Source organism: Eubalaena glacialis, chromosome 3 (assembly GCF_028564815.1).
Source record: "Eubalaena glacialis isolate mEubGla1 chromosome 3, mEubGla1.1.hap2.+ XY, whole genome shotgun sequence".
Taxonomy (NCBI): Eukaryota; Metazoa; Chordata; class Mammalia; order Artiodactyla; family Balaenidae; genus Eubalaena; species Eubalaena glacialis.
Genome location: NC_083718.1, coordinates 137,217,131 through 137,239,935, shown reverse-complemented (window position 1 = coordinate 137,239,935; position 22,805 = coordinate 137,217,131). Strand labels below are relative to the sequence as shown.

Sequence of the window (22,805 nt, the reverse complement as noted above, 5' to 3'; positions counted from 1 at the left end):
CAGGATTGGGGTAGGCACCCCAACACTCCCACTATTCAAGGGTCAACTGTACTTTATTCAGAATCCTCCTATTCAAACACAGCCTTTTCTACACCATGCCACCTCTTTCCATCCCACTCATCCAAATTCAGCCATATTTCAAGATTTCTCCTCTTGATTTGGCCACTACTTTGTCATACATCTTGTGCTAAATAAACAGCTGAACTGCCCATCTGTAAAATAAGCATGATAACCCACAGTGCCAGTATCACAGGGATTATAGAATCACACATGGGAAATTTTTTTTATCCCCAGAAAGTACTAGATAAAGACCTAGTAGTAGCACAGGTCTATAATCCCCTACCCAAAATCCCCATAACCAGAATTTTTCAGATTTTAGGGAGGTAATACATCTGTTCTATAAAAGATCCATGGCAGGGGATAGAACCTATGGTAAAAACACTTATGTCCACAATAAAATGTATTCGTATTCATACAAATTTCAGGTCAAATACTGCTGCCAAATGAGTTTGCCAACAAACTCAAGAAAAAACTTGGTTTTCAGAGCAATGTGAATTTCAGAATTACAAGCTTGTAGTAGCCTTCAAATTTGGTAGCAGTCACTTGGCAGTTGATTCCAATTTACTTTGTTATGTAACTGGCAAAGAGGAAGGTAAACAGGAAGCCAAAAGTAAAATAGCAGGGTATGCTTTGCTAGGTACGGCAGCTACAACAGAACCCTGTACACTGGTCCTTCCGCAGAGCCAACAAGAAGCCTGTACATGAAGCAGCAAGTGGGTGAGAGGAACCTGCCAGAGCCCAGATGTAACCCTTCTGGAACCTCCCACTCAGTCCTCTGATTTTATAGAAGGGAAAACCTAAGGCCCAAAATGGAGAAATGACTTGTCCAAAGTTCAACAGCCTTAGACTGAGCTGCTTAGACAAGATCAAATCCCTCTGTCTCTTTCTTTCATGACACTTAATAGTTATATAAGTAGGTATTCGTGGCTAGGGCCATGGGCTCAACCCTTGGCCAATCAGTCCCTATGGCCAGGGAAGTGAATACTATTAGCCATCCTTTAGCCAACTCATAAGGTGGGAGCTCCTTTTGGATTCATTTGGCTAGGACAGTTGGGGAAGAGCCAGTCCCTCAAAAGGAGCATGTGCCGGTCACAGACGAAGGGTCATTAGGCAGCTAAAACAAGCCTATTGCAAATAATACATGTACCATTATTGAGTGATTGCCGTTACATGCACTGTGCTAAACACTCACAAACCAATCTCACAACGATATTTCCCCCAACTTACAAATGGGGAAACTAAGCTACCTTGAGAAGTTGAAAGACTTAACCTTTCCAATCATTTGGATTTTGTTCACTTTCTATTTTTCCAAGTTGGATCTTTGTGTTCAGGGAAGATGTGTGTTCTGGGGTAAAAAGCAGATGTTGCTTGCAAACAACATTTTCTCCTAGCCTGTTTCCCACAAGTCAGTTTTGGAAAGGAGAAAGTCCCCAAATTGAAAAGATGGTCAGTAGGCTCTGGGAAAAGCTGGAATGCAAATCTCGTTGAGTAAGACATCAAAGGAATGGCTGCATGGGGTGTAGGACAGGCTGCACTCGAGGCACTGGAACTTCCAGGAGGAGAAAATATCACTGTGCGGAAGTCTGGAATCTGTGCTGCCACCTGCCTTCAAAGGACACCTTAGAGTCAGTCATTAAGATGAGTTCAGCAGTGACCATGAGGGGCTGAAGACAAGAATGTCCCCCTTCTATATTCTAGGCACCAGGTGACTCTCCCTTCAATCTTGTCTAACCTGAGAGAAGGACTGAGATTGAATATCCTGCCAAGTGGCAAGATGGGGACTCATATAATTTGATTTAAAAGAATAATTTGACATTTCCTCCACACGCAAACATTACGCTGTACTGCAGCTCCAAGAACTCAGAGCAAAAGGTAGGCCTTACAGGAAGGCAAATTTATATTCTGTAAAGCAAAGAATTTCTCACAATTACCACTGTCCAACAATGGGACCTTCCTGTGCCTGTTTCCTCACCTCTAAAATAAACTAAATAATAGGACTTATATTAAACGACAGTTTAGAGGATTCGAATGTACCTATATGTAAGGTGCCAAGAAGAAATGCCTCCCTAGCATGTAGCAAATGCTCAGTAAACTTATTTTTACTGTGGGTAGCGGATGTACTCTGTTCCATGGCTACACTTCAAATTTACCTTTGTGGAAAACACTTGGAAACCTAAGATAAATACCTTAAAAATGTTCATGTTTGGTCTCCTGAAGACATTAGATTTAGGCCAAAAAAAAAAAAAATTCACCACAGTTTTACTTATAAACAAAAAATAGAAACAGATTTCATCATCACCTATTAATTCTACCTCCTAAAATAACTCAAATCTTGTTTCTCTGCCGTGCTTTCACAACCACATGTTAGGACCCCATCATTTCTCACCAGGACTGTGCATCCTCTAGCTGATGTACTTACCTGTACAGTCCCACCCTTCTTTGACCACCACCTGACAGTAATCTGCACAGCAACCTCAGCGATCTTGTTATAGTGCAAATCTGATCTATAGCAGTTCCTTGATTTAGGCAGTGGGCCAAACCTGGCTGGCAGATTTGTTTTTTGTTTTTTGTTTTTAATTTTTATTTATTTATTTATTTATGGCTGTGTTGGGTCTTCGTTTCTGTGCGAGGGCTTTCTCCAGTTGTGGCAAGCGGGGGCCACTCTTCATCGCGGTGCGCGGGCCTCTCACTATCGCGGCCCCTCTTGTTTTGGAGCACGGGCTCCAGACGCGCAGGCTCAGTAATTGTGGCTCACAGGCCTAGTTGCTCCGCGGCATGTAGGATCTTCCCAGACCAGGGCTCGAACCCGTGTCCCCTGCATTGGCAGGCAGATTCTCAACCACTGCGCCACCAGGGAAGCCCTGGCAGATTTGTTTTAATTCGAATGCTTTTAAGCAGGTAGGCACCACAAGCCCTACCACTCACTGTCGTATGTATTGATTGCATTCTTTCAGATTCACACTTCTTTCCTGCCTGGGCCCTGTAAGATTTGAATTTGTCAGTCTACAGTATACAATCCAAATACTGCAGCTGGCATAATCTTTCTAAAATGAAGAAGAGGCTATGTTTCTGCCTTGCTGTGCTCAAAAAATGTAGCTACTAATTGGCTACTCTTTGTCTAGATGTATTCAATTCAGGAAATACTGTGTCCCTACAACGTTACCCAGCACTATTCTACGTGCCGGGGACACAACAGCAAACAAAACAGACCAACATCTCTGCCTTCATTAAGCTTAAATTTGATAAGAGGAGACAAGTGCTGTGGAGATAAAGCATGGAAGCGGACAGGGAGTACGGTGGGGTACCATTTCAGATCAGCTGGCCAAGGAAGGCCCACAGAGATGGGGGCATGTGCTATAAAGACATGGGGGGAGGGGTGGAGTGCATTCCAGACAGAAACAGATACAGTGGCGCTGGAATGCTGGAGGCCTGTCCCTCCAATAGCTTCTCAGTTGAATCCTAGTTGTCCCTCAAGAATCAGCTCAAATGCCGTTTCTCCCAAGAAATTTTTCCTACCATTCCCAGGTAGAATGGCATTCTTCCTCCCATAGATTCTTACATATAGCTCAGATAATTTCATGATTCTGTCATCATGTGTAGATATTGGCCTCAAAAATATCCACTGAAAAAAATAAGTTACCTGAAGGATAAGCAGACATGATGACGCACTCTGGTGAAACTCTACTACTGCATTCTCCTAAAGCAGGGATGTTATCCGGAATTCTTTGGAAAAAAGGTTTTGGAATCGAAGTCCAGATTTCAGTTTATCAGCCCTTGTTTAAGCCACCATTTGTACAACAATATTGTCCCATGAAAACGCATGATAGAGGCCTAACTCTGTAAAAGCATATAGCAGGCATAAATAAATAAATCATAGTGCTTTTCTCCTTCTTGGAAAGCAAATTGCTTTCCATCATAGACTCCCCCAGTGTAGCTGTGGCCACAAGAGGGCACCATCAGCACAACTGAAAAGCATGGCTGCTTTGCCTTCTCAAGCTCAACCAGCCACCAGCTCCTGCCAGCTTTAAGTCCACTGTGTGTGAACTTTGAATGAAGAATGCCAACTGACAGGCATATGGTGGTGATGAGCTTGGTACCACCAAGTATATTACAAGGAGACGAGGAGAAACAAGAATCTAGTGTGGTGGGGAAGAGCAAGGACTGATCAGGATTGGAATGTGGGTTCCACAACCACAGTGCACAGCTGTACCTCCCTCAGCTTCACCTGTAAAACAAGGTCGTGCCAGGCCTCTGCTAGAGGCTGCGCGCTGGCCTCAGTGAGCTCAGTCTTGCTCGATGGATGGATGAACAAACAGATGTGATGAGAGCTGCAGGGAAGAAGTCCTGGGGGCACGTGGTCACTGCTCACCTGCTGTGGATACACAAAGTCCCCAGCTCTGCGCTCTGCCCCTCTCGACAGTGCCTCTTCCGTGCTGCTCCCTGATAACCGATGGCCCTGTGCGCGGAAGCCAAGCGAGACGATAAACCAGCAAGGGGCTGCGTGAAAGAGCATATATCTCACAAATTAGAAAGAAAAAAACTCTAAGATGATATTCAAAAGTTGATTAAAACACATGCCTTAAGGACAGTCTCTTCAACAACTGGTGCCAGAAAAGCTGGATATTCACATGGGAAAAAAAAAAAAAAGAGCTGGACCCTTACCTTGAACCATACACAAAAACTAACTAAAAACAGATCCAAGACTTAAAATTATAAAACTCTTAGAAGAAAACGTAGACAAAAGCCTTCATGACAATGGATTTGGCAATTATCTCTCGGATATGACACCAAAAGCATAGTCAACAAAAGTAAAAATAGACAAATTGCACTACATCAAAATTTAAAACTACATCAAAGGACACCAGTCAACAAGAATCAAAAGGCAACCTCCAGAATGGGAGAAAATATTTGCAGATAATTTATTTGATAAGGGGTTAAAATTCAGGATATTTATGAAGAAATGCCTAAAATTCAAGAACAAAAAAATCCAATTAAAAAAAAATAGACTTGAATAGACATTTCTCCAAAGAAAGTATATTAAGTGGCCAACAAATATATGAAAAAATGCTCATTAATCATTAGGAAAATACAAGTCACAATAACGTATCACCTCACACCCAGTAGGATGGCTACCATCAATAAAACAGAAAATAACAAGTGTTGAAATCGGAACCCTTGTGCACTACTGGTGGGAATGTAAAATAGCACAGCCACGATGGAAAACAATATGGCAACTCCTCAAAAAATTAAAAATAGAATTATTATATGACCTAGCAACTCCAAAAAAGAATCGAAAGCATATTCGCACACCCACTCCTATAGATTTTGTGTCCCATCCCCCTCCCCCAATTTATATGTTGAAACCCCAACCCCCAATAAGATGGTATTTGGAGATGGGGCCTTTGGGAGGTAATTAGGTCATGAAGGTGGAGACACTCAGGATTAGAGCCCTTATAAGAAAAATCAAGACAGCTTGCTTCCTCTCTGCTCTCCACCACGTGAGGATATGATAAGATGGACATTTGCAAACCAGGAGGTGGGCTCTTACCAGATGCCAGACCTGCTGGCATTTTGATCTTGGACATCCCAGCCTCAGAACTGTGAGAAAAAAAAATTTTTGTTGTTTACCCAGTCTATGGCAATTTGTTAGAGCAACCCAAAGTGACAGCTTGGCTTGTTTGGCAGTATTATTCAGAATAGCCACAACGTGGAAGAAACCAAAGTGTCCGTCAGTGGATGAACGGATAAACAAAAGCTGGTATATACATACAAGGGAAAATTATTCAGCCTCAAAAAAGAAATTCTGACACATGCTACAACACGGATGAACCTCAAGGACATTAAGTGAAATAAGACAATCACAAAATGACAAATACTGTATGATTTCACTCATACGAGTTATCTAGAGTAGTCAAATTCAGAGAGACAGAAAGTAGAATGGTAGCTGCCAGGGACTAGGGGGAAGGGGGAAATAGGGAGCTCTTTAATGGTTATGGATTTCAGTTTTACAAGATGAAAAAGTTCTGGAGACTGATTGCACAACAATGTGAATATACATAATACGACTGAATTGTACACTTCAAAAGTATTAGGATAGTAAATTTTATGTGCGTTTTACCACTTTTTTTTTTTTTTAAATGCCTTAATATACTTCTACCTCTGTTGAGTGTGCCAGTACCAAAAAATGCTTCCTAATGAGCATGTTTTATTTTGGGGTTATTTCCTAATAAAGCTACTCAGAGTCTAAACACGATTAAGCAGATGAAATATTTTAAAAGCAGAGAGGTTATCAGCATTTTTTTCCTTTCAGCTTACCACAAGTACACCAAAGACACTGGATATTTAGTCATATGTGCTATTCATGCAAAGCACTGAATGATTATAAAGGAAAAACTGCCCCTGGGTCTTCTTCTCAATGCTCTACTCACAATATTTCTGGTCACCAAATGTGTTTTTTTCCCTACCAAGCCAGTCTGCTACACAGGTCGTGTGCACTGTAATTCAGTTCCTACACTATGTACCCGGAGTTAGCATCAGATCCTGCAGGCTAAGGGCTCAGTCTCACAAGACTGTTCCCCAACCCATTTCCAACACAAATCACAAATCCAGATTGTTACCTGTGCTTCTGAACAAACAACTATATATCACACCCTCTCCTCACATTGGATTAATTTGTTAGAGTGGCTCACAGAACTCAGGAAAACAGTTTACTTACTAAACTACCAGTTTATTACAAAAGGATACAAATCAGGAACAACAGATGGAAGAGATGCAGAGGGCAAGGTACATGGAGAGGGGTGCCGAGATTCCACGCCCTCTCCAGAAGCATCATCATCCCAGCACTTATGTATGTTCGATAATCTGGAAGCTGTCCAGATCTCAAAGTTCATGGATTTTTATGTAGGCTTCATTATGTTGACATGATTGACTAAATCATTGGCCATTAGTGATTGATTTAACCTCCTGCCCCTCTCCCCTCCACTTGGAGGGGGCGGGTGTGTGGAGGTTGAAAGTTCCAATATAAATCATTCAGTTGGTTCCCCGGGCAACCAGCTCCCCGCCTTAGGGAGTTTCCAAAAGTCACCTCATTAACATAAACTCAGGAATGGTTGAAAGATGCTAACGAAAGACACCCATTTCACTGTTATGGCTCTGGAGCTATTTCAGGAACTGGAAACGATACTAAATACTATAACAAAAGATGTTCCTATAGCTCTTATAGAAAATTACAAGGGTTTTAGGAGCTGTGTGCCAGGAACAGGGACAAAGACCAAATGTATATTTCTTATTATAAATCACAGTATCACAATGGCAAACAGTATTTTCTCTATTACTTGGTCTCAGGTAACTAACTTGGATGCCATCCTCTTAAATTCAGGCATACTTATGGCTCTTGACTGTCTTTGTAGGCACTTAGAAAGAAATTTTAATACATGTGTTGAAGAAAAAGTATTTATTTGACACCTTTACAAAAATACTTAGGCACATAATTTTCATATTATGTCACCTGATTTACATATCTCAATCCTCGGTACCTTTTAAAAACACTAAAATGGTCATTTGGTAAATAGAATCTGTATTGAAAAAATACTGTGATAGGCCAACATTTGTAGACAAACTCAGTTGATCATCAGCATGAGAAAGAAACATTTATGAACAAAATAATCTCTAAAAACATTTTTGTGAGACAAAAAAAATCTAACCAGTAGATTTTTTTTAAAAGTATTTTCAAAAAAGCAAGCTTAAAAAAAAAACCCACCATAGAATACCTCCTCATACCATGATGAAGTGGCATCCTAACAGGAAGAGCTAGAAGGTAGGTTTAGAAAACAGCAATGGTGCCAGAGGTTCACAAATACCAACTGACAAAAGCCTGGACACAGAGGCAGCATGAAGTTGATGCATTTAATTCGGAGAAGGGAAGAAGGAATGTCTGACCTATACAGGAGCTACCTTAAGGTGACAAACTGGGGAAGTTTTAACGGAATCACCATTCTGAAGTGTAATTATCTTCCTCTAAGGTAGAAAATAATTCTTTTTTTTAATTTACCAAAATACGAAAGCAATTTCTTTTTATTTTTTTTTAAACAGATGGATTCACCTGCATCACACAGTATCCACAATTATATCCAGTAGGTATTTAATAAAAGACGGCCGTGAGCAGAAACCATTCGTTAACCGTGAGCAGAAACTGTTCTTTAAAACTAAGCATTCTAGAGGCAACAAAGTATAGGCTCACATTTTAAAAGAAATACACTGCCCAGCCTCTAGCATTTAAGGAGCACAAATTAAGAATCTTAATCTTTGCCTATAGTCTTACCATGAAATAATGACAATAACAACATGTGCTGAGTGCCTAATATGCAGGAGGCATTGTGCTGAGTAGTTTGCATCTGTTATCTCATTTATTCTGAATATTTTTTCCCCCCCTCAGGGAGGGAAAAATCAATTACAGCCGTGTTCATAAGGAGGAACCAGTAGTACATAGCTATAGCTATGAGGAAGCAAGAATACATGCAGGAGAGGGAGGAGGGACCCAGGCTACTCACAGAATTCTAATGGCCTGGCACTCATCTCAGAGCTGGGGGACTAGTAGGAGTTATAACTCCTCTTAGATTAAAAAAGTGCTTCATTCAGCTCTGTGGGTGGGACACCCCTAATCAGCGGTGCTGACAATTGTGCAGGCAGCTTTTACTCATAAATCACTGACTCCTTTCATCTGTTTCTTTCTCTCAATCGGGGTCTGGCTAAAGAATAATACATTCCTTGAGAACAAGAACCCTGCCCTCTTCATCTCAGCTGCCCCAGAGCTTAGCATAATGCCTGGAATAAAACAGTCAATCTTTGCTCACTGAATGATGCCCTAATAATGAAAGCAAAGGCAGGCCCTCCCAAAATCCTGGGTTCCATCCCAAACCAGTCAAAAGTGAAATTCTACTACTCTTTCCACGAAGATCCTACATCAGCGTTACTGATGTGAACTTACCATGCATTTCTGATACACTAGGACTACAAACAACAAACTTGCAAACATACTTTTCTTTCTTAACCTACATGCAAGTTGGATCCTACAAATGACTGACTCATACAGCCAACTGCCATATGAGGGTATTAAAAATCACCTGACATGTTAGCAATGTGTAGCCTGGCCAACCAGGGTTATTCAAATCAATCTGGCACTGCCTTAAAAACAGACTGGCCGAAGACAACATCACTGTCATTGACTCAAGAAGAGGAACCACTAGTCACTAATGTGTCTTCAAAATTCTCACCACAGCTCATCTGTCTCAAAGGGCAAATTAAGCATTTAACTCTATACTGTCTCTCTTTCTTCCAAGAGGTAGTTAACAGGTCAAAGAACTTTTGCCTTATAAGATGCTGGAATACCAGGTAAATCTCTTTGTGTGTGCCATAACCAAGCCTGCACGTAATTGAAAACAAACTTCAAAAATGGTTGGCCAGTCTATTCAATCTCCAACTTCCCCAGGCTTCTTTCTCTTATCTTGAAATGTTGGTGGCAGTTGAAGGGGGCATCCAGCAATCAACATGGATAGAGCAGAAGCTGTAAACTACTCTACTGCTTCTAATCATCCAGAAAGTTCAGCACAGGCCAGGAGCCCTGAGGTCATGTGCATCTAGTGAAGTTATAACTATCCATGATTTCCTCAAATAAACCTGGAGAGATGACAGATCTTCAAGGGAACCTGATCCCCACAAAGCAGTTCAACCCCAGTGGGGTTTTAGTCCGACACCTCTGAATGCACACAAACTATTTCTAACATCCAAGTTCCCTCCTCCATGTGGCTGATAGAAGGAGGAACAGAAGTGCTAAAATTAGCTCCCACGACTTCCCACTGTCCCCAGGCACAACCAGGCCGTGGCAGCAACAGTCACAGCCAGAAGCGCATGTCAACCGAGGCCAGCCTGGAAGTGAGACAGAAGCTCAGGCATGTAGACTGACCCATCATTCTCCCTGATTCGCAAAGCCTATTCCTCTCTGACTCCAAATTCAATCAACAGATTGCCTCCCTGGAAGAGCTCAAGCTAGCTTAGCTGGCAGCCCCATTTCCTCACCCGCTCAGAGGAGAAGGGAGGTTATCATCGGCAGCATGGCTCAGTGGAAAACACAGGAATTCTGACTTACTAGCAAGTCACCTAACTTTCTCTGAGTCTTGTTTTCTTATCAATAAAACAGGGACAATAAGATATCTTGCACAAGATAATATCCTGTTCTCCCACTTGAATTTTCTCAGCTCACATAATACTGGAAAAAAGTGAGCCTTAGGACCCCTTACCTGGACCTTGTAACTTGGGAGTTGGTCATGAGGCTAATTCTAGGGACCCAGCACCACTGGCCAGGCTTCGATAAAGACAAAATAAGGGAAAGATATGAATGTGAAATGACCTCAATATAATACTTTTTCAAAAATAAAAAGAAATCAAAACCTTCCAGGTCCCCTGTTGAGGCACCGAAATACTAACTGTTTAGGTCAACAAAGGCCAGTAGATTGCAAACCTAATGAAATGGAAGCCGGAGTGTGCACCAACACAAAGGTACCCAGCCTCTTACACAACGATTGCACAGCTGGCCTGAGCAAACACTCATCTCCAAAGTCAATGGATGTCTCTAAGCCAAGTCACACTACTGTGTTTGAGTTAACACCTGACCCACCCAAAGAGGCAATTCAGGCATGCCCATCCACAGCTGCTCTCCAGGATGCAGCACTGGTCTTGAGAGAAGCGGGCATGCTCATCAAGTGACCAAGGGACGTGGGATGTAGGTGGGAGTGTCCAAAGGAAATAGGTAATGCTCGTGCCACTGAAGTGGAAAGCAAGGTGATGGCTCTAACACTGACACTGCCAGAGACAGTCCAAGCCTCGACAATGTAGAAACATCTAACCAGCCTTTCTCCTCAAACCATAGACTCAAAAATATAAGATGTAGTCATATTGATTCAAGGACGAGTAAAAAGAGTAGCAACCAAACCCAGAGGTGGGAAGCATGGGGAAACAGATGATGCTCACCTTCCCTGCATGCCATTCTCACTCAGGGAAGAAAGGCTGAGTTGCATGGTTTACAATTACAGCTTTTCACATACATGTGACACACACTGTAGCATGTGGTTTCACATCGCCGTGGGACTGGTAGACAGGTGCTTCCAACCCTACTTACAGATCTGCAGTTTCTGAGAGCTGAAAAAATTTCCATGACTTGTTCATAGTCACAACATCTTCTAAATAAATCAACAGAGCTAAGTTCTCTGTCTAACCCCTGGTCACTATAGCAGGAGTGAGATCAAGGCAACTACCTCCAAAACATCCCTTTACCCCCAGCACTTAGCACAATGCCTGGCACATACTACATACTCAATACATTTTAGTTGAATGAATGAATCAGAGACAGACAAATAAATGAGTAAAAGGCCTACTTCCTCTGTCCCTTCATTATCCTCATCCTACACAACAAAGAGGGAATAGGATATTTTTAAGGAAAGCACCCTGTTCATCCCATGAGTTCTCAGGGAAGCCAACGTGGAAACCAATACACTTCAAAGCCGCACACATTTCTTTAGCGCCAAAGATGTCATCTTTGGCAAAAGCAGTGATGATATCCTTATGAGGAAAATGCAATTGTTAAGAAAGAAAATTCAAAGAAGAGAAATTTAAGATCCTTGGCTGCATTTCCAGCAGAAGGAAGGCTAAAGTGCCTCCAGACGCGGCAACGATGTGAATGATGAGGCTCCAGGTGGAGCACTTCATAGACGCAGCTCTCAGGGACACCTGGATATCAAACTATGGAATAAAATATTTTCAAACATTGATGTTTCACTGTTGGCATAGAAGAAAAATAAATTAAAAAGCCCAGTACATTTTCCAGTCTGATATAAATTAATTCAAATGGCATATTTAAAAGAGTCAATTATAAGTTTCTCTCATAAAATTTTAAAAGGCAGCAATCAATCCTCAGATTGTACAAGTGCAAAGGAATGGTATTTTCTCCATAATCGAGACACCTCAGAATCTGTATAAGAATTGCCAGTGTTCTGAGTTGATCACAAACTTGGGCCTATGTAGTTGATGCAATCCTCTGGTCATACTGCTCCTTTCCCCTTAATGTCCAGCTTGTTACTGGCCTCTGACTGTTTGCTCAGCTGCTCTTCAGAGAAAGTGATGTAGGAATACACCAGGCTCCCAGCAATGCTGCAAAATAGAAAACCACCATCAGAGAAGAAGGAAGGAATGGCAAATGTAAGGAAGACTGGTGTGAGCATTGGAGCTACCTTTACAAATCAACAGCACATAAAACTAAAACATACAGCATTTTCATCTACCAAACTAGAGACATTTCCCTCATCATGATGTTATCCACTGCTGTTGATGCTTTGGGAAAATGAATGTTTGCACATACTTGCCAGCAGGAGTGCCAATTTTATACAGCCTTCCTGCATGACAATTTGTTGAAATAAAAACCTTAGAATTCTGCTTATCCTTTGACCTAGCAATCCATTTCATGGATGAATTGTATACATCTTCATAGACTTATTGACAAAGTATTTACCACAAAATCTATAATTGCAGAAAATTAGCTAAAGGATAAATGTCCCACAATAGGGAATTATATAAATTCATACAATAGAATACTATGCATCCATTTAAATGATATAAAATAAAAACTGGCAATGACAGTATTTTGTAATCTTACAAAATATTAAGTATTGTCCAACCCCATTTTATTTAAATGAACATGAATACGTATATTAATATGCATCATAATAGAAAAATGTCTGAAAGAAACACAACAAGAATATTAACAATGGTTACATCTGGGGGCTTCCCTGGTGGCGCAGTGGTTGAGAATCAGCCTGCCAATGCAGGGGACACCGGTTCGAGCCCTGGTCCAGGAAGATCCCACACACCGCGGAGCAACTAAGCCTGTGCTCTAGAGCCCACGAGCCACAAATACTGAGCCCAAGTGCCACAACTACTGAAGCCCGTGTGCCTAGAGCCTGTGCTCCACAACAAGAAGCCACCGCAATGAGAAGCCCGTGCACCGCAACAAAGAGTAGCCCATGCTCTCCACAACTAGAGGAAGCCCACGCACAGCAACAAAGACCCAAAGCACCCCAAAATAAACAAATAAAATAAATAAATTTATTTTAAAAAAATGGTTACATCTGGACGGTAAACAAAGTACCAAAATAAACAAACAAATACATAAATAAATAAATTCATTTTTAAAAAATGGTTACATCTGGATGGTAAGGTTATAGGTGATTTCTATATGTATTTTCTGCATTTTCAAAAATAATCATTCAAGACAAAGAAATATTATTTTTAATAAAAAACATCCCAATAAGTAAGTAAACATGCAGACCCTGGGGAGATTCACAGAGTTGGTTTCTCTCCGACTAGAATCAAGTTCACAGTGGAGAACCTATCATCTGGGCCCTCAGACTCTGAGCTGGCTGCTGCTACCCCTCACACTTGTCTACCACACCTAACGGCAAGAGGGTTCATTCTTTTGCGACAGTGATTATTCTTGTCTACTCTCACCTGGACTACATAGCCTCCTGCCCCAATCACTAAACTGAAAGCAAGCTGGAGGAGCTCAAAGAGGCGACATGCTAAACTGCCCTGACCAGCTCTGCCGCCAAGCCTGCCACCTGTGACTCCCTAGGGTCTCCAGCTGGCAGACTAGCCTACACTCTTTTGGATGTCTCCATCCTGGATTTGGCCCCCACCTTCTACCTGACCACCTGATTCATAAACTTGCTGCTTATTTGAAATTAGTTCTATTCTCCTCTGGACTTTGGCATCCCAGTCCCAGGAGAGTAAAAGCTGCATAGCTCCTGAAAATAAGGAAGCAAGATCAGGCATTCAGGGTACTAAATAGTCAAATTGTGACCATTTATTAAAGTCTACTACATGCCAGGCATTTTACATACATCTCCTGCCACTATAATATCCCTTCAAGGTGCTCATTTTAGGGATGAAGAAACTGAGTCCCAGAAGTCATAAGTTACCTTGCTCAGGGTCACAAAGCATCTTAATGATGGACCAGAATAAAACCCAAGTCTGTCTGATTTTCTGCACTGAATCGGCTTCCTCCCTATAGCCCCTGCTCCACTTGACAGTGCAGGTACCTGTCTTTATTTTGTTCCCATCAGCCTATGAATTTCCCAAGGCTTTACTCTTAGCTCTACAGAGTGCCTTACACAGGCCTAGCACTTTGTAGCAGCACAATTAAATAACTGCTGCATTGAATATCTGCTATGGCCCCATTCAAAGAAAGGAGCCTCATGAACCCATCCCTGGGCCAGTGTTCACAGAGCTTCATCTTTTCCTTCATCTGGTTGCTTTCTTCCGTTTCTTTTTTTTTTCTTCTTCTTTTTTCTTTTCAGAATTTGATCCGACTCTTCTGGAAACTTTTCTTATTTATCTAATGCATCAAGTAGATGATTTCCTTGGTAGCTGGGCTAGGACCCAAGGAGACAGCTTACCATAGCCTTCCCGATCAAAGCTAAAACTTCTTTGAGGTTCACATGTACATCTACATGATAGTCAATTTCCCTTTGCTTCCAACCCCACAAAAAAGTAGAAGGAATGCTCTTTCTTACTTTCATCCTATCCTCCTCTAGATCCCCTCTCCCATGACAACCTAAAACATAACAATGCTCTCTTTTATTTCTCCTGTCAAGACAATCTATTATGTTCATGTTAAGCCGATTTCACCTAAATAGAAATAATGGAGCAATGTAGGATAGAAGAAGACAAAGAACGCCCTGGAATTTACTCTGGACTTCCTCCTTATGGTGATCCTGGGGCCGTATATCCCTAGCATAGTTAGTGTGGCAAAAAACATGGACTCTGGAGTTAGGTGTTGGTTCAAATCTTGAATGTAGCTCCTAGCTCTGTGCCCCTGGGCAAATTTGTTAATTTCTCTTGAGATTCTAGTTCTGTACTAAAAAGATAAGAATAATACTATCTACCTAGACTTGTTTGAAGAATAAATGAGATAACACGTATAAAGAACCAGGCCCTAATCCTGGCACACAGAGTAAGCAATCAGGAAATATTTATTCCCTTCTCCCCACTTCCATGTAAGCTCCAATACTCACAGGCTAGAGGCGAGATGCATTGTTAACAAAAGGTAGAGTGGTATAATAAGGTATAATAAGAAGATTCCTGATGCAAGAAAAGGGCATCTTGTTACCACAGAGTTGTTTAAATAACCAGAGCAAAACCAAAACACAGAAACCATTATTCTTAACTCTGGAGATTAAAGAGTACAGACTGTTCAGGTTATCACAAGTTCCAACACGAGGCAATAATAAAAGGCTTTCATCTCATCTTTATTCCTGACTTGATCATTATCAAACGTTTACATTTTCAGAAATGGCCTTTCCTCAATCACCTGAAAAGAAGTAAATATTCATCAACAAAGACACCATGTGCCAAAAAGCAGTGATGAGTTAATGCTGTGGAAAGAATATAAATTGCTTCCTAGAAGCTTCGGGAATGTGGGGAAGCTGGAAGGAGGCAATGAGGAGGACTGAGAAAAGAAAGGGAAAAACCCCAATTTGGGGGGGAAAGGCCTATATCTAAATTTTTGTACATCACTATCAAATGATTTTGAATCAAAATCTTCTGCTACTTCAAAAAACTTCTCATTAATCTACTGGCTCTATAAATATTCACATTAAAGTTGACCTCTGATACTTTGGAATTGGTATTTATATATTCGACAATCCTAAATACTGATTTTTTAAAATCTTAAGCAATTCTCCATCTGCCTAATATTCAGATCATAGTACTACCAATTATTAATTCACTGAGACCTGCTGTGGCAGAGACAGCCAGGAAAGAAACAGAAGAAAGAGACAAAGCAACAGTGTCCTGCAGACAGGGGTCTAGTTAGAATACCACAAGGCTGGCTGGCAAGTGCTGGATAGTGCCACTTCACCTGCTCTGATCCACTCCTGATCTTCCAAAGATCAGGCAAGTACAACCTACCTCTCCGAGACCTACGTAGCCATGGACATATTTACCAGCCTCGTACAATTAGAAATCCATCCTACAAACATATACTAAAAATGCCCTCCATGTAGCAGCTCCATGGCCACGGACAAGAGTGTGAAGGAACAGGCTGTCTCCATCTCCCCCTGCAGCTGACCTGTCTGTTCACAGGTGTAGCCAGGTAGCTCTGCCTCTTAGATTAGACCCTGCCTTCCATATTCCATGTGTAAAATATGTCAACCAATATCAAAACCTATGAACCAAGACAGTTTGACTTTTACTGCGATTTCCTAATACACACAATTTCTGCCAAATAATTGAGGCAGGGCCTCTGAGTACATTCTTCCTACAGTGACCAGGGACACCCCATCTTCACTCCCCACACAGCAGCTGCTGGGGACCCTTTTCTCATCTTTCTCACCAGGCACACAAAGCAGAGCTATGTTGCCTCTTCATCTATCTTCCAGAGCTCCTATCTGAACAAAGGGAAACAGAGAGGTGACACAGGGTTGACTAGAAAGCATTTAACTGTGGACTCTGTGACATTTGCAAAATTCTATAATGTGGGGCAAGTTACTCTCAGAACCTTAGTTTCCTCATCTGTGAAATGGTGATTAGAATACCACCCTTACAGGATTGATGTGAGAATTAAATTATATAATTTATTTATATAACAATGTTATATATAATTATATGTTAAATTATATAACTAAATTATAGACTTAATAGGACAACAGATCATTTTCAAAAGGTTAATCAGCATACAGTAGACATCCAATAGGGGTAAAAGTCAAAATGCTAAGGCATACCAGGGACTAATACTGCCAAAAAGCAAAAAGAAGAAAGGGGTTTTGGCAGTTATCGCTTCTCCCCCATCTCTGTGGCTGCACACCAATTTATTCACCCAGAAAATCAAGGAGTCCTAAGTATAGTAAAACCTTCCTGGTTTTGGTCATCCCAATTAGGCCTTAATTGTATTATGAGTAAGCAAGACTTGACCTAACCTCTACCATCTGTAGTGAATCAGTAACTCTCAGAGTATTTTCCTAGCTGGGTATTCATCCTTCCCATTATGAGACATTCAAGGCACTTTGCACTCGGGCACCAACCTACTTCTGTAGCACAGTCAGTCCTCGGTACCTGCGGATGTAGAACCCACAGATACAGAGGGCTGACCATGGGACTTGAGCATCTGCAGATTTTGGCATCCACGGCAGGTCCTGGAACCAATCCCCTGGAAATACTGAGGGAGACCTGTTTCACCCTTGTGAAATACGTCTTGCTCTAGCTGTACTGGAGTTCCTACCAGCACCTCCCCGGCCTCCACCCAACATCTGCATTTCCAGCCCCACACTTCTGCTCACGCAGTACTGCATGGCTGGAATACCCACCCTTCTCTTTCCCACCTCTCCAAATCCTACCCACTGGTCAAGTCCTGGCCTAAGTAGCCTTTCCACTATGAAATCTCCCAAGCAACTCTGTGTGATTTTAGTTCCTGAGACTACCACAACCTTTATTACTGGTGCCAGTCTGGATAGATACTTTGTGTCCTTTGAGTGATGATAGCTGTTGAAAGCTCTTTTGAGGGAATGTATTAAAAGGGCCTCGGCATTGCTATTATTAATGCCATATAAATGCCTAATGTTATTATAAATGCTATGTGATTCCTATATAAATGAAAGCCATTACTATTAATATAAACATTTCACACTTCCCCTCCTCCTTTGGTCTAATCTCATCACAGTAGCCAGGGTGGTCCTATTAAAACTAAATCAGATCATGTCATTCCTCTATTCAAAATCCTCCAACTCTCTTCCTATCTCTTAAAAGTTGTCCCTAATCTGCCCCCAGCCCATTACCTCTACGGCCCCATCTCATTTCAGGCACTCCACTCCCACCTGCCACACTGGCCTCCTTGCAGGTTCTTGAACACACCACGCACACTCCCACTTCAGGACCTTTCCACTTGCTCTGCCCTCAAGAAATCAGTACGACATCTTTGATACTAATCTCCAACTCGGGGCTGAGTCCAAAGTACTCAAGCATTTCCATCATTTTCTCCCCTACTTCTATTCCTTTTTCTTTTCTGCCTCTTAAAACACCTTAAAATGTGGGTAGAGGACTCCCATCAGAACTCTTAAAAAGATAATATATTTTATGTGTTTCCTGCACCTGGAAGAAGTTCCTTCAAATGTCATTAGTCTCCTGCAAAATAACTTTAGACCTAATGACCACATGACACAGTTTCACAGGACTTCCTCAGGGTGAATCAGAGAAGTTTAGTGGCAGAACTAGGATAGACAACTCTAGCTTAAAAACTGAGCACACGAAAACTGAGGTCATGAAAAGTGAACTATATATAAATAGCTAGCAGCAGTACCCATAACAAAGCACACATTTTTTGGCTATATTCCATTTCGGTGCTCTTCTGTAAGGAATTATACTATAACCGAGGGCTAGCTAACCTCCCTACATCCTATTTAAAAGTCCAAGTTATTCTAGTGAGATGCCAGTTATTTAACTCTAAAAAGCCAGGTAACTGTTATAGCAGCAGCAACCAACTGATACTACAAAACATGTCCTCTCTCTCTCCAAATGAGAGAGCTACTAAGTAAAGGAAAAGCTCACGTCCTTACTTCAGGAGAAGCCTAGAACCAGAAGAGAGTCTGCTAGGATGGAATTATTCAGGAGGAGAAGTCTGGAACTAGGAAGCAACACAACCTTTTAAGGAAACAGGCAAAGGAGTCCAAAATGAGCAAATTGTAGGTTCAGGCGCTGGGCAGGGATAGCTAGACCAAAGTCCTCCGAACCTAACTCTGGAGCTAGACTCTGAGCTGCACCATGGGCCACCCCAAAGACTGCATAGACTCTAGTTTGGTGTCAGAAGCTACAGTAAAATGTGTTGTGTTACACAAAAGGAGGCTGACTTAAGAGTTATATAACCAGTATGATGACATATCCTGAAGGGATATGAAAATAAATTCATTCATCTATTCACTATTTACTAGATGGCAGTTAAGAAAATGTGGAAGGCAATCAAGGATTGAATATTTACCAGATGGGTAGTATGTGGCAAGTTTCTCAGCCTCTCTGTGAAATGGAATATTCACAGCATCTGTCTCAGAGGGCTGTTTTAAAGATTAAGTATGGACTACTTAGGGCAATGCCTAAGCATAAAAAATATTGTCTGGTATTCTGTTATTATTATTACTGGTTGGATGCCTATTATGGATCAGGAACTGATAAATACTGACACAACTATAAATAAGACAAGTGATTTCTACCCTCAAATAGCTGAGAATCTAAGGTAACAATGGCTACATATGGTTTACTTAGGTTACATCACAATTAATCAGTCATTTACTGAATGATAATTCATTACCGGGTGAGAACTTGGACTCTGGAGTCCAACCCATCTGGGTTAAAATCCTTCTATGACTTACTAGCTATGTGACCTTGGCAGAGCTATGAGTGAATGCACCGTGTCTCTCTGGAGCACGATGCCTGGCACACAGAAACAGGCTCAATGCATGTCTTTAGAATGCATTCAACTCAAACTTTCTAAGCCTCAGCCTCCTCATTTATAAAACAGTGATAATAAAAGAACTTCAAAAGAGTGTTATGAAGAATTAGGCAATTCAACAAAGAAAGGACAGTATTTTCAACAAAAGGTACTGGAACAACTGGATATCTATATTAAAAAAAACACATACACAGGAAAAAGAATCTTCATCCAGACCTCACACCACACACAAAAATTATTACAAAACAGGCTATATACCTAACTATAAAACCTAAAACTGTAAAACTTCTAGAAGAAAATATAAGAGAAAATCTTTGTGACCTTGGGTTAGGCAAAGATTTCTTAGACACAACACTGAAAGCACAACCCATAAAAGAAAAAAAAACTGGTAAATTAAACTTCATCAAAAATTTTAAATTTTGCTCTTCAAAAGAGATTAAGAAAATGAAAAGCAAGCCATGACTGAGAAAAACTACTTGCAAATCACACATCTGATAAAGGACATGTATCCACAATATACTGATATAAGGAACTCTCAAAACTCATTAAGAAAACAACTCAAGTTTTTGAAATGAGCAAAATATTTGAATAGCCATTTTACCAAAGAATACATACAGATGGCAAATAAGCACATGAAAAGATGCTCAACATCATTAATCATTAGGGAAATTAAAACCACAATGAGATACCACTACAGATCTATTAGACTGTCTAGAATTTGAAAAACAAAGACAAACTGACGATACCAAGGGCCAGAATGCGGAACAATTAGAACTCTCACACATGGCTGGGGGTTACGCAAAATGGTACAGACACTTTCGAAAATAGTTTGGCAACTTCTAACAAAGTTAAATATACACTTACCATACGGCCCAGAAATTCCACTCCTAAGTATTTACCCAAGTGAAATGAAAACTTATGTTCATACACAAACTTTTAAACAAATGTTTTAGCAGCTAACACAAAACACCTAAAAACTGATAACTATGCAAATAACTTTCAGTTGATAAATGGATAAACAAACTGTGATGCATCCATAATGGACTACTACTCAGCAGTAAAATGGTACAAACTACTGATACATGCACACCACAGAATCTCAAATGCAACATGGAATCTCACATGCAGTATGTTAAGCGAAAGAAGTCAGACCAAGAGTTACATAACATTATGTATCATTATATGACATTCTGGACACCATATGGATAGAAAACAGATCTTTGTAAGGGGAGAGGGGTTCAATGCAAAGGGACATAGGGAGATTTTAGGGGGTAATACAATTATTTTATACCTTGAATATGGTGGTTACATAACTGTAATAGCTGGTTACATAACTGTATGCATTTGTCAAAACTTGCAAAACTGCACAGGAAAAGGGGGGCATTTTACTGTATTTAAATCATATGTTAATTTTTTTTTTTTTTAATGGAAGGGAAAAAAAAAAAGAATCACAGATAAAGATAAGCTCCAGAGATTCTACAAATTCTAGCCCGGGCAGTTATGGGGATGATGATGTCATTACCTGGAGAGGATACGTTACTCGGGCCAAAGCCACAGGCCAGAGCCCAACCTCTGATGAAAGTACAGAAGCGTGTTCTGTCACCACCCTTCACTATTCATTCCCCACTTGCTCTGCTGCTTTTCTGGGCGTGGGTGAACATGCACTAATTGGCCACTGGAAAAAGGCACTTAAGGGAGTTAGAGACAGCCAGGCTCTCCACAGAGCCCTACTGAAAAAAGAAAAAAAAAAAAAGCCTTCATAAATCACAGTATCAAATTTGAATGGAGCCTGAGAAGCTACCAATGCAAACCTCCTGCTTCCTGGAATTGAATCATATCAGAGGGGGCTATTTAAACTTTTCTTAAAACAGCAAAGAAACCAGGCGGGGTGAAGGGGAGCTAGATGCATCTGAGTTTAATCAGAGAATCCTTTAAGAGTACAGTTTAATTAGTGATTTCCTTCAAAGTGCAATCAGCCAAGGATGGACTGACACCATGTCCAATCAAAGTGAACTCTAATAAGTAGCCAATTTAAGTTTGGTTTTCACATTTAAAAAAGAAGTAATGTTCACAACCTATGAGTCTGCTTATTAACTAGTGGAAGATAAGTCAAAAAAACAATAAAACCATAATTTTCATTTTAAAGAGAAAAAGTGAAAGAAAAAAAAGGCAACATATACTTTCCTTTACAAATGCTGTAAAGCATGTTGTAATGGAAAGAGTATTTGAAACAGAAGGTCACCTGGATTTTAATCCCAACTCTGCAAATAATTTGAACGCTGACTGGTGACTAAGTATACTACTTATTGTCCTTAATCTTATAATGAAACAGAGATTAAAGAGATACGGCATGTAAAATTTATTACAATAAAATGTGAAAGCAATTAGGAATTATTAAAAATACTACAGAGGGGAAGAGTACCAATGACATCATTATCAACTAACCTTGCTAGCAAAACAGTACTGTTTAACCAGAACTATAATGCACTACTTATCACAAAAAGAAATTCCACTGGAAGAATTTTTCAAGATGTTACATATGTTAGGCTGACATACGTTGTAACATTCCAGCATACTCAGGCACTTAGAAGTTTTTTTAAGTAGCCTGAAACGTGAAAAAAAAAAAAACCCTAACATTTCTTATAAGATACTATAAGAGATTTGAACTGCAGATATCTGAAAATGCAAACAGCAGTTTTTATTTCATTTTGACTATCAAGTTCTCATTTGAAGGGGACAAAAAGAAAATCAAGGCATCTCTGAATCGGGTCTATAACATGTCATAATGATTCTTTAACCTAGATTTTTAGAAATGAAGGAAACTCAGGCCACATCCAAAGTCAAAACTGGTTCACCATGTTGATCCTTATATCCTGGCCCTTCTTCACAGCTATTAATGAAAGAAACTGACATTTACTAAGCATAGATGTGAAGCAATGAATCAGGTACTTTACATTCACTGGATTATTTCATTCCAACAACTCTAAAGAGATAGGTATTTCTATCCCAAACACATAAGAAAACTGAAGCTCAGAAAAGATAAACAACTCATTCAAAATCACACAGGGAGCAAGCATCAGAAGTGTGACTCTGACCAGGATCTGAGACTCAGCTACTCATCTTCCTTCTATAACGTGCAATCCTCAGGTATGCTTACATACCCATCCTCTCACCAACTCCTACCCCACAAATAAAAAATGATTTT

At 40.6% G+C, this 22,805-nt stretch overlaps 1 protein-coding gene across 1 annotated transcript in view; it reads right to left on the bottom strand.

The window, feature by feature from the left end:
* Window positions 1–7,595: 7,595 nt before the first annotated feature.
* SLC35D1 (solute carrier family 35 member D1) overlaps window positions 7,596–22,805 on the bottom strand; it is a 59,135-nt gene continuing 43,925 nt past the window's right edge. Inside the window, exon 12 of the mRNA XM_061186468.1 lies at window positions 7,596–12,261. Within this exon, the coding sequence (XP_061042451.1) occupies window positions 12,153–12,261 (109 nt within the window). The 3' untranslated portion in view covers window positions 7,596–12,152. The remainder of the gene's footprint in view (window positions 12,262–22,805) is intronic.